Genomic DNA, 11,911 nt, shown 5'->3' with positions numbered 1-11,911 from the left:
TAAAAGCTTTTAAAGCGTCGCCTATGGCCAATTTTGGGTATGGTAGTTTTCTGCGATTTCGCGGGTGTGCGCAATTTTAAAGCTTGACATGTTTGGTGTCTATTTACCCGACGTGACCCCGTCTTTTATATTTTACCAAAAAAACTGGGTAATAATGTTTCAACATAATGTAAAAAAAAACAACTTTTTTTTTTCAAAATTTTCTGTAATTTTTCCTAATTATAGTAAAAAATAAAACCGCCAGTGGTGAATAAATACCACCAAAAGAAAGCTCTATGTGTCCCAAAAAAATGGTATATAATTCATTTCAGTACAACGTTGCATGACGGAATAAATGTCAGTCAAAGTACCGCAGCGCTGAACACTGAAAAATGGCCTGGCCAGGTAGGGGGTCTAAACACCGCAGACTTCAAGCACTTAAAGAAAAATTACTAAAAAATTTTGAGAAAAGTTTTTTTACATTCTGTTCGGAAACATTTATTATTACCCAATTTTTTGGTAAAACATAAAAGACGGGGTCACGTCGGGTAAATAGACACCAAACGTGTCAAGGCTTCAAATTTGAGCGCACCTGCAAAAACGCAAAAAAACTACCATACCCAAATTGGCCATAGGCGACGCTTTAAAAGCTTTTACCGCTCATCAGTTTAGTGTTATCAGTGATTAATGGGAGTGGGAGCAATAATTCTAGGGCCATTAATCACTGATAAATGGCCCTAGAATTATTGCTCCCACTCTGACGTTCGCTGCGATATGTACCGTGTGGCGTTATGGGCGCAATTGTCGTTTTCGCACGTATGCGCACCCGAAGCATGTTTGCATGCGTGTATGTTTGGGTGGGGATTTTAAAAAAACAAAACACAAAATTGTTTTTTATTTTTTTTCATGTGTGACTTTTTTTTTTTACAACTTTAATTTTGTTTCCTAATTTTTTTTTTTTCACTTAACTTTATTGTTATCACATAGGGGGCTAAGAAATCCCCCTATGTGATAGCAGGTCCTCTTTTTGGAGACATCAGGGGTCTCCAAGACCCCTAATGTCACCTAGGGACCCCCAAAGAAGCTGATGAAGCAGAAATCTCTATAGCCTGCGGATCGCTTGTATGTAAACATGACATCGCTGCCTGTCTTTTAAATTTGGGTAGTTTCCCGCTTGCGTGAGTGGGCGGGGCCAACAGGCCGTCTTTAGACGGCCACTCGCATCTACGAAGCGCTCGGCCGGCCGTTTTCTTACAAAGTACGGCCGGTCGTTTTCTTACAACGGCCGGCCAGAAGGCGGTTAAGGTTGGCTGTGAATGGTGAAGGAAGGAACGTAGCAAGGCTATTGCTGCCTTACTGGGGAAAACAAAAACAATCAGTACAGGTTCTCTCTTTCTCTTAACTGTGGCTAAGTTGGGCATCTCCATTAGCGATTGGGTGGTGATGTTATCGAGTAACTGTCATGTTCTGCTTATAGAAGAAAGAGACATTAAGTTTTAAAAGAAGATTCTATGGAGTTTTGGGTATTATATAGATCTGCTTTATTTATCGCATCAAAGTACCAATGCATTTCAGGGGTCAGACACGCACTCTTCAGGACTATGGTAAAGCACAAAGCGCAGTATACCACAATAAGAATAGTATCACACCCAACGTTCCAACACCGGAATCCTGGTATCTGTAGACCAAAGGGAGCCGTCTACAATTTGTCTACTACCAATTTCAATACTAAGCTTACTAGACACTATATACTTCCAGGCAAACAAACGGATCATGCACCACCTTCCACACACCTCTTGATCTTATGTTTATGGGTACATGATGCCTGAACCCTGACTTTACAATACACAATACTAACCTGTGAGGGAGACAACCCAGGTGAGATCCTCTCCATGCAAAGGGTGGGGATTGCTAGATACTGAAATGTTTTACGTTGGAATGTTTACATCTGTGTCTCTGGGTTTTTCCAGACTCTGGAGAAAGAGCGAGAAGCTTTGCAGACCTCCATGTCTCTCCTGCAGACTCGTCTGTCCTCTCTCACACACATATTGTCGCTACAGGAAAGCGATCTCTGCAAAAAGGCAGTAAGTCATTTTATGAGTTAATCACTTGGCTTTTGTTCTGACAATATAAAGCAATAAATGGAATGTATATAGTCTTTTAATGTTTTTATGTGACTGTAAGAAATCTTATGGAGGCTGCCATTGTTGACCACTCCTTGTGAAAATGAAAGTTGTCTGGCGGTCCTGCTGACACATTGGCTTCAGTATTTTAAACTCTGGGGTGGATCAGCCTCAGATTGCTGGTTCCAGTTCCTCCCTTAATACATCGCTTCCCACAGATATATGAAGCAGATAGAAATGAGGAGGCACGCCAATGACTTTACACAGAATTTACATTTAGCATCCAGTACATGTTACCTGTTTCGGATAATACATCGCTGGTCCAGAACGAGTATACGGAAGAGGACTTCTAACCTTACTCTCACATTCCTGATCTGCATACTTGTTTGGCCACTTGTTTTGGGTTTTTACATTCCAGCAGCATGAAATACATACCATTAGAGTGACATTAAAGGCTAATTCCTCCTCTTCTCTCATGTCCCACAGAGTCTGTGCGGGTGCACGTTGCTCCATAGACTTACCTCGTGTCTCTCCTCGTCTCCCGGCCGAACATCTGTACTGGGTATGCGACCGTGCCAAGATCCTATGCGACCACCCGAGACCCTTCAGATGTTCGGACGGGAGCGCGCGGCGAAGACATAGGTAAGTTTAAACCTGTTCCAGAAGGTTTTTTTTCAAAAAGTTTTTGCATATATCTACTGCTTGCTAGTGGTAGATATAAGCAAAAACGCACTGACTGTTTAATAACCCTTTAACCTTTTCCATTTAGAGAACCCGTGTCATTTGCTTGTCAGTTTGCTAAGAATCTTGTAATTGTTGCTTTGTTAGGGAACACACATGGATGGTCAGAAAACACAGCTGCTGCTGAAGCGATGGAGAGAGAAAGTGTTCAGTTTGATGGTGCAGCTAAAATCGGAAGAAATCAACAAGGAGAGCGATGAACAGAAGATCCAAGAGAGGGTGAGTTCCGGGGTGTAAGGTGCACGTAGCTCTTTGTTGGCCAATGTGGCCACCTGTAACAGTGACACACACACGTTTTTCATTGACACTGCATATTTAAACCGTACAACAATCCTTTATGTCTTAGGCCTTGTTCACACCAAATGCAGACCAGATCCATTCAGATTTTTGCACACGCAGTGCAGTGGGTTGTGCCGCGTTTTGGATGCGTTTTTGATGCGTTTAGGGCCAGTTTAAGTTTAACATGGGCTTTCAGGCACTTGCATGCGTTTTTGCGTTTTAGATGCATTTTTGATGCGTTCCAGATCCAGAGCAGGTAAAATAGGGCTTGCCGCAGTTTTTTCATCCGGTCTGGATCCGCACGCTGCGATGTGAACTGGAGGTCAAAATACCATAGGAATACATTGGACGCAGTTTTGATCCGGTCTGCACCTGCTCTGGTCTGGATCTGCTCCGCGCTTGGTGTGAACAAGGCCTTAGGAACTCTAATAATGAGACGTCAGCATACCTGCTGTGACCATTATGAGGAGACAAGAACAGAGTCAGAGCTTTGATACAAAGATCCTATTTGGTAGCATCCAGACCTTGGAGAAGCCAGGGGCTGAATCAACCCACCAGGCTCCCCTTCTTCTAATAAAAATATCTCTTTTGGGTAGACTGACACTTTAGGACTTTTAATTATCCCAAAGGTATACATACACAAACTTAACAATTAAATCCTAAATTCCTATTGGCCACACAGCCTTCCAGAACACTGTTAATACACCAGCCAGCATAGCTGAAGTGCATCAGGCCACCTCACCACTTGAGGTTACTTTGACTATAATCAGATGCTTTGGTAACATTGGTTGCTGAGCTTGTGTTTGTGCAGGCAGGTGTTCTTAACTCCACCCATCATTTGGTCCTTACTGTCCCACTGAAATGCTTTTGGTTGCACAAAATTCTGGGACAAGAAGCTGCAGGCCATCCTACAAGCACAAGTGAGTCCCCATTCACACCTAGGCGTCGGCGTTTCTGCACGTTTTACATACTTTTTACCTTTGTGCGGTTTACGTGCTTTACGTGCGTTTTTGCGCGTTAATGCACGTTTCCCCTAAATGCGCGATGCGGGTTTCTGCATATGAGTTTATTATTATTATTATTATTATTATTATTATTATAAAGGATTTATATAGTGCCAATAGTTTGCACAGCGCTTTACAGTATAAGGAAGACATTATAGTCGCAATACAATTTAAGACAAGATGGTAAGGAGGGCTCTGCCCGTGAGGGCTTACAATCTAAAAGGGAGGGGCAAGTGATACATGAGGAGGTAGCTGCGCGGGGATGATTGTTTGAGAATGTGATGGTTGTGTGGTTAGGGTGAGGTACGATAGGCTTCCCTGAAGAGATGAGTCTTAAGGGATCGCCTAAAGGCAGTCAGTGTGGGAGATAGACTGACAGGTTGGGGTTGAGAGTTCCATAGGATGGGAGACACTCTAGTGAAGTCCTGGAGGCGAGTATGGGAGGAGTTGATGACGGAGCTGGAAAGCAGGAGGTCTTTTGAAGAGCGGAGGGGATGGTTAGGGTAATACTTTGAGACCAGGTTGGAGATATAGTCGGGGCCAGAGTTGTGGATGGCTTTGTACGCAGTTGTTAGTATTTTTAATTTTATCCTTTGGGCTATAGGAAGCCAGTGCAGGGATTGACAGAGGGGGGTTGTCATGGGGTCCGGCCCATAGCATAATAAACTCCTACACATTAGCCAAGGGGTTAACAACATCAGCCTTTCAGCAGCTGTGGAACTACAAGTGCTGTGATGCGTATAAATGTCTGTACACCCAGAAAAGCAACTGTCATGACACCCAGAGGTAGCTGCATACTGGGATTTGTAGTTCCACAACACATGGAGATCTGCAGCTGCACAAACCTACAATAGCCATACAAGCAAGCAGAAACATAAGCTACAACAGTATCACAACAAACTGTAGATGCGTCACATGTCCCTGTCCTTCAGGGACGGAGGGAAAGATTCCCATTCTGGCCAAATCTGGCAAGCAATTTGCATCCAAGCCCCGCCTCCTCCTTCCTCTGTTTTTATAAAGGGGGTTGCGCAGGTCATACAGGCATGGTTGTGCCTGTATTAGCCTTATAAATGCCTGAGTCAAAGTTTTGCAGACATGAATCAGCCATTTTGCTTCCCAGTGTGCTTTGAACGTGGTCTTCCACAATGTATATGCGCCTTAAAAACACGCGGAAAACGCTCACAAATGCGCAAAACCTCCAACATACGCGTTTTTGCCACATTTTCAATTGAAATCTATGGAGCACAAATGTGCTGAATCTGCCTGAAAGAAGCTCATGCACCTTTTCCAGCGTTCAGCGTTTTTACAGCTTGCTGCTAAACATAGAAATGAATATGATTTCTTGTGTTGTGTGTTTTGACGCTTAAGCTTTCAGCGTCAAAATGGCCAGGTGTGAACAGGGACTGAGAGTTTGCTGAATCTCACCGCAGTGTATATATAGAATTCAAGGCTGTAAAGACTTGAATTACCACTTCACTGCTTGACATCGTGTGCTGCTTCCATTTACTTTTTAACCTTTTGGGTTTAAGAGGAAGTAAGAATATTTTTAAGGCGACAATTGGTCTTAACTGAAAGTAGTATTACACGGGGTTTGCATATATTTATTTTTCTACATATATTTGTTTTCCCCCCCCATACCAGATCTGCTCACTTGAAAATTCTCTGCAAGAGAGTAATCAGCAGTTGGTTCTTCACTCACATGCCCTGCAGGACCGAACAGCTGAACTAGAAATTGAGCGGCTTCGAATCAAGGTGAGTAGGAAGTAGAGACATGTGAAATCAAAGCTAAACTGATGATGTATAGTTACCATAACAACCTAACGGACCCCTGTGGGGGAGATCTGCAAACCCAGAGAGACTGGCATTGATTTATCATATAAAAACTGATATAAGTTTGCACCCCAACCAAACATATGCAGTGATTTTCACACCTTCTCCAGAAATATCGAGGTATTATGGTTGCTGTGGCAACACCACCTTTTCCATGTGACATTTATTCTTAAGTGCCTTTTTCTAGAGGACGGTATGCGTGTTATGTCTCTGTGCACAAAATAAACAAAATAGTTTTTTTTTTTTCTTCTTTTTAGTCTCTGCAGGATGAGTTGTGTGCCGCACATACTACATCTACCCACCTTACCAGGCGTGCTGAGAAAGCAGAACAGACATCGCTCAAGCTGAAATCAATGATTGATGGGTATGAATGCTCCTCTGTTCACAATTGCAGAATTAATTTCTGGGCGATTAAAGTGCTTGCCCTTGTCCAATATATTAAATAAAAAAAAGTTCTTGTCCATTTGGATTGTTTTTATAACTTTTTATCAGCCTAGCTCTCCAGCTGTTTGGAGGCACTGTAATTGAAGGGTTAGCACTGTGTCTTTCGAGCACTAGGGTCCTGGTTCAACAACTAGTAGCATTACTAACTTGGTGTCTGTTCTTCACATGTCCAACAATCCATTGGTCCTTTTTATCCGATGCTGAGATCAGATGCGTCGGCAACTCCGGGGAAGTGACATCACTTCCTTGGTCATGTGACAGTGCTCGAACCTAGAGATTGGCTGCTGGGCTGGAGCACTGTCTCAGGGAAGCAGGTCAAATGCTCTTGCCCAGTGTCCGAGCTTGTTGCTGCAAGGGAGCACAGGTAGGATGAGTATATTGGGGGGGGTCCTAATCGGAGAGGGTGTCACTTTGCCCTGCATGGGAACGGTGACCGTGTCTCTTTAACCAGCTTCCATTTAAAATCTGCCCTTCTGTGTGCCTTCTTGACTGTGTTGGTGACATTAGACTGTAAGCCCTTTGAGGCAATGTTTACTGTGAATGGTTCTTTGTATTCTGTAGAACTTCTCGTGTGTGTGTGTGTATAGTGAAATAAATTCCAAGATGCCTATCTCCATTCACGTGCATTTCCCCCCAGAAATAAAAGAGAAAGACACCACTACATTTCACATTCCAGCGCTGCCCTCCAAGTTCTCTTGCTCCAGCCCTTATCCTCTTACTTAGTTCCTGAGAGCCCAGGGGATGATTTAGCTACCACCAGGGCCCTGGGCTTACCGGGGAGTGCTGCAGAGAACAGCGCTTAGATTGCTATGTGAGTGCAGCTCGTTTCAGTATAGAGGACAACCCACCAACACCCCAGAGAGATGAGGAAGAGGACCATGGGAAGGCATGTGACTGGGCAGAAATTTTAGGGATTACAATCAAGGGTGGAGCTGGAGACTCTAAATAAACCCACATGTTTAATTGTATTAATTGTGGATGCTGTTAGTTTTGTGCAGGCACTGGACTCTCAGGAAAAGACCTTCAGGGGAGCTCTGCAGCGACTGGTTACTCTGGGTCAGAGGGTTTCCTTTGCTACCAAGAGAGTAGACACTATACAAGGTAAGAAATACTGCAGTATTGGAAAGTTAAACCTAAATTTACTATTGCATGCCAACATAGTTTGCAGTGTAACAGCACTGCTAAATGTTCCAACCACCAAGGGTGCTTTTAGTCCAATGTGCCTAGCTTAATCACATGCCCAGTACCCACATACCTTGGTGGAAATTATGGCATTCTGAAAAAAGCCTTGCAAATAAAGGAAGAACATAGGCCATCTATGTATACAGTGTCCCTGGTGGCACTAAACCCAGAACGCCAGTGCTAACTACTTTGCCTCAAATATTCCCTGCTGAAAGCATCATAGGCTCTTTGGTTCACTGACCGGAGCCATTCTTAATGCAAGGCCCATGAGAAACCAGATGATTCTCCTGAGTTTGAACATTTCTTCAGGTAGTATTTTGTATTGTCCTGCAGCAATGATGGCGAACGTTTTTTTTTGGGGGGGGGAGGGGGGTAGTCGGATGACGGAGCCGTTGTCACCACAGCATGTGCGTCTGGCTGTCAGATCCAGGCCGAGCGGCTCTCTCTCTCTCTCTCTCCTCAACGCTCGGCATGCTGCTGATTATAGCGGCTCCGACCCCCGCCGCTGCCTGCAGCGCCTCGTTCACTTCTCGGATCCCTGCTGCATACAGATGGGGGAGACCAGCGGGGATCCAGAGAAGCCCCACGTCAGGATGACAGGACATCGCGATCTACCAGGGATCGCTTTGCGATCAATGGTAGATCGCGATCGACCTAATGGGCACACCTGATTTATTATATTGCTGGTTCGGCAATATATTAAATAGAATCTGGGCACCTGCCAGGTTTAAAGATGGCTGCCGTGATTCGCAGCGGCCATCTTTAAAAACTTAACATGACTTTACAGTGACCTGCTCCTGGAGTGTGCGGGTCACTGTAACCGGGACCTAGGCTCGCGTCCCACCAGAGGGGCCTCTGCGTGCCCTCTGTGGCACGCGTGCCATAGGTTCGCCACTGCTGTCCTACAGGATAGATATGAGTGCATCAGGGAGACTGAGGTACTGATTATAGCTCAGGGAGATTTCCAAATTGTTAATAAACTCTCCCTGTAAATGGACAGACCTTATCCTTCACTGAACGGAGTGAGAATTGTAGCCATACCTAGGGATCATGCCATTCATTCAAGCTGTGATATATATCTTACTTTTCCTCATTCTCTGGAAGATTTTGGTCCATCTGTGGCTGTCTTATAACATTGAAACAGGGCACGATGGTAACAATGAGTTCTCATTTCAGGGAAAATGCCTAAACTTTGTTGTCTATAACAACCTCCGTCTACTACTTTCATGTCGGGATGTTCAGATATCAGATCACGCCAACCACCAGGGTTGCAGCTGTGACTGGGCCCTGGCGCTCCACCACTGTACCTAAAATCATTTGTTTGTAGTGTTTTGAGAAAACTGTCACATGAAAATAAACAAAAATGTATCAGTAATTGGTATCTGTGAGTACTTGTACTTGGTCTGGTTTGTACTTGGCCTGGTTTGTACTTGGCCTAGTCTTGGAGCCAGAACATTATCAGTACCTATACCAAGTACGATACGATTGGTATCTGGACATCCCTACTTTCATGAATATAATGCAAGCTTTGACCAGCACACTTTCTTTCCAACATTAATATATTAGGTCCTTCTATCCTGGGGAAGGCTATTGGGGTCCTCACTGTTCTGGAAGCAATAACAGCATGCAGTGCAAAACTACACTTTAGCTAGCATAATAATAGAGCCTTGTATTTGCAGGGGCAGAGTCAAGTAAAAGTATTAGTAACACCTCATCTTGAGTAGTCTAGTTCTGGGCCCCTACGTGAATTAGAAGTCCAGCCAAACAGATTTTTTTTCTTTTTGTTTTTAAGTGGAACAAGGATATACCCTAAGTCCCCATTGCGGAGAATTTCCTGTCACTTGCTGCCACAGTGGTAAATAAGAAATCCCTCCAACTGGGACACAGTCAACAATAAGCGCACCTCTGTCTGTCTTTTATTCTTGTCCATTTCCCCATTTAGGTGATGTTCTGCTTACTGAGAACACAAACAGGAATACAGGCCCGTCAGAGGTTCTAAACCTTCCTCACTCTATCCAAAACACAAGAAAAGTCTGGAATTACACTTAAAATAAAAAAGTGTAAATTACAAAAAGAAAAATCATTTCCATGTAATTTAATCCACTTTTTGTATTGCTTGGTCTAATCATGACTTCATTTTATTCTACCTCTGTTAGGTATGGTAGCACAAAGACTTACCCTGGTGAAGTTGGCACAGGATGAGAAACCTAAACATACAGTCCTGGAGGATGATGGGTAAGTAAAATTAAATTATAGAGTAGCTTATGATTATACTTCCTGTATTTCTTTACACCAACATCCCACATCACTTTACAAAGTACATTGTAAGCAGTTACAGCAGCTGTGTACTTGTATAGCCTATGTACTTTTATATTCTAATGTTGGTCATATAGCTACTCACACACTGGGGGCCTGATTTAGACACCGTGATTGGGGGGGAATAGAATAAATATGAAAGAAGGGTAATTCTACTGACATTGTTTGTGGAGGATTCTTGCACACATTCAGCTTTACGCTTTTAGATAACAGCCAATCACTAGCCACTCTCCTACAAAAGACGCAGTAATTGAGCATCTGACATCAGCCAATACTAAAGATTCTGTGTTGGCTGCGATGGAGGAAGAAGCGGCAGGGGGGATTGCTCACTTTTTTAATATGATTGTAATAATTGGTTTACAGAGAAACATGAGTCCTCTTGCCATATGACCCCATTTACAAAAGGACAAATCATCTTCCCAGCAAAAACCAATCAGTCTTCTGTTGCATGTATAGGTGAACATATGGGGTAATTGGTTGCTGTAGTCTAAACAGACTGTCTTAGTTTTCTATTAAAGGCCCAGCATCGTCTTTTTCATACGGCTCATTAGATTGTCTTTTGTAGATGTCCATCTTACGAAGACCTAAAGAATGAAGTACAGCTTCTGAATGAAGAGAGAGACCGCCTGAGCACTGAACTTAAGCGCAGCGCTCTCATCCTAGAGGGGAGAGTGACAGAGACCAGAGAGAAATGTAAGAGACTGATTTCCTATTCCTGGAGCGTGCGACTCTGAATATGTCTGTCTATTGTTTAATATTGACTCCGTGTAATCTGTGCAGTGGAAGCTGAGATAGCAGAGTGTCATCACACGGCCTCACTTCTCCGCCAGTCTCTCCACGAGACAGAAGAGAGGGAGAAAGTCCTGACAATGCAAGTAACTGAGCTGGAGAGGAAACTGCAAGAAGCGTATGAAACTGCTGAACAGCTGAAAGAACAACTGCAGGATCAGAAAGGGGAATATGAGAGAGGTACAAAGGCATTGCCAGCATGCTGCCTAACAAAAGAAGAATGTCCTATTCATTTAGAATTTGGTACATGAGAGACAGGAACTTCTGTGCTACTTGCTAAGCTGTGATAAAGTAGATGACACCCTTTTAAGATTCGGGTAGCAATTGTTTTAAAGGTTTCTCCCCAGTTTGGCTCTTGTAATGTGTCTACCAGGGCTGATGTCACACAGGCAGTTCTATACACATAAGGTACAGAGAGCTCCATATGTTGACTTTAAAGGAGAAATATGAAATATATTCCTCCCAATAGTTAGAGCCAACGTATGACACTGCAGCTGTCCCTCATTGGCTGCATAGATTGAGAACGTAGTGATTACATACCACAACTTATCGCTCAGTTCTCAAGCCTGTTGTATGAGCAGTGCCATTCCCACCAATGACTTTAGGTTTATTGCAATTGACGTTTCTGGTGAAACTCTTGTTTCATAGAAGTGTTATATATGGGGGCACAGTAATGTATTATTACAACTCAAGGCTGGATTGGTGGGAGTTCTCTTTCTATCAGCATAAGTGAATGTTTTCTTTTGTATGACCTCTCCAGCCATAGTGCTTCAGATGAATTCCAGGCCTGGCAGAGGGCTTTCATTATACCATGGTGTCATTGTAACAGCTGCTGGTTACAATTCATCAGATTGATTTGCAACATCCCAGCTGTTACAGCCGTAATGTAGGGGGAGCCAATCCAAAAATCATAGGGAGGGTTAACTGACAGCTGTGACAGTTTACTAGAGAAACAACTGGGGATGATGTTACAGTGTCAACACTGTGTATGAAGAGCAGAGAGACTTCTGATCCATTCTGTGCTCGGTGTCAGCTCTGTATGTACAGCAGGGAGACCTCCGATCCATTCGGTGTTCGGTGTCAGCTCTGTATGTACAGCAGGGAGACCTCCGATCCATTCTGTGCTCAGTGACATCTTTGTGTATGTACAGCAGAGAGACCTCCGATCCATTCTGTGCTCACTGGCAGCTCTGTGTATGTACAGCAGGGAGACCTCCGATCCAT

The 11,911-nt window shown here is 43.7% G+C and overlaps 1 protein-coding gene across 1 annotated transcript in view; it reads left to right on the top strand.

The window, feature by feature from the left end:
• Positions 1–11,911, top strand: part of CCHCR1 (coiled-coil alpha-helical rod protein 1) — a 28,527-nt gene that overhangs the window by 11,180 nt on the left and 5,436 nt on the right. The window contains exons 8-14 of the mRNA XM_018560626.1: positions 2,931–3,062; positions 5,768–5,878; positions 6,214–6,320; positions 7,389–7,501; positions 9,739–9,817; positions 10,464–10,591; positions 10,679–10,867. Of these exons, the coding sequence (XP_018416128.1) occupies positions 2,931–3,062; positions 5,768–5,878; positions 6,214–6,320; positions 7,389–7,501; positions 9,739–9,817; positions 10,464–10,591; positions 10,679–10,867 (859 nt within the window). The remainder of the gene's footprint in view (positions 1–2,930; positions 3,063–5,767; positions 5,879–6,213; positions 6,321–7,388; positions 7,502–9,738; positions 9,818–10,463; positions 10,592–10,678; positions 10,868–11,911) is intronic.

The sequence above is a fragment of the Nanorana parkeri genome, unplaced genomic scaffold (assembly GCF_000935625.1).
Source record: "Nanorana parkeri isolate BGI_ZX_2015 unplaced genomic scaffold, ASM93562v1 scaffold470, whole genome shotgun sequence".
In the NCBI taxonomy this organism is placed as follows: Eukaryota; Metazoa; Chordata; class Amphibia; order Anura; family Dicroglossidae; genus Nanorana; species Nanorana parkeri.
This window is presented reverse-complemented; position numbering and strand designations above follow the sequence as displayed.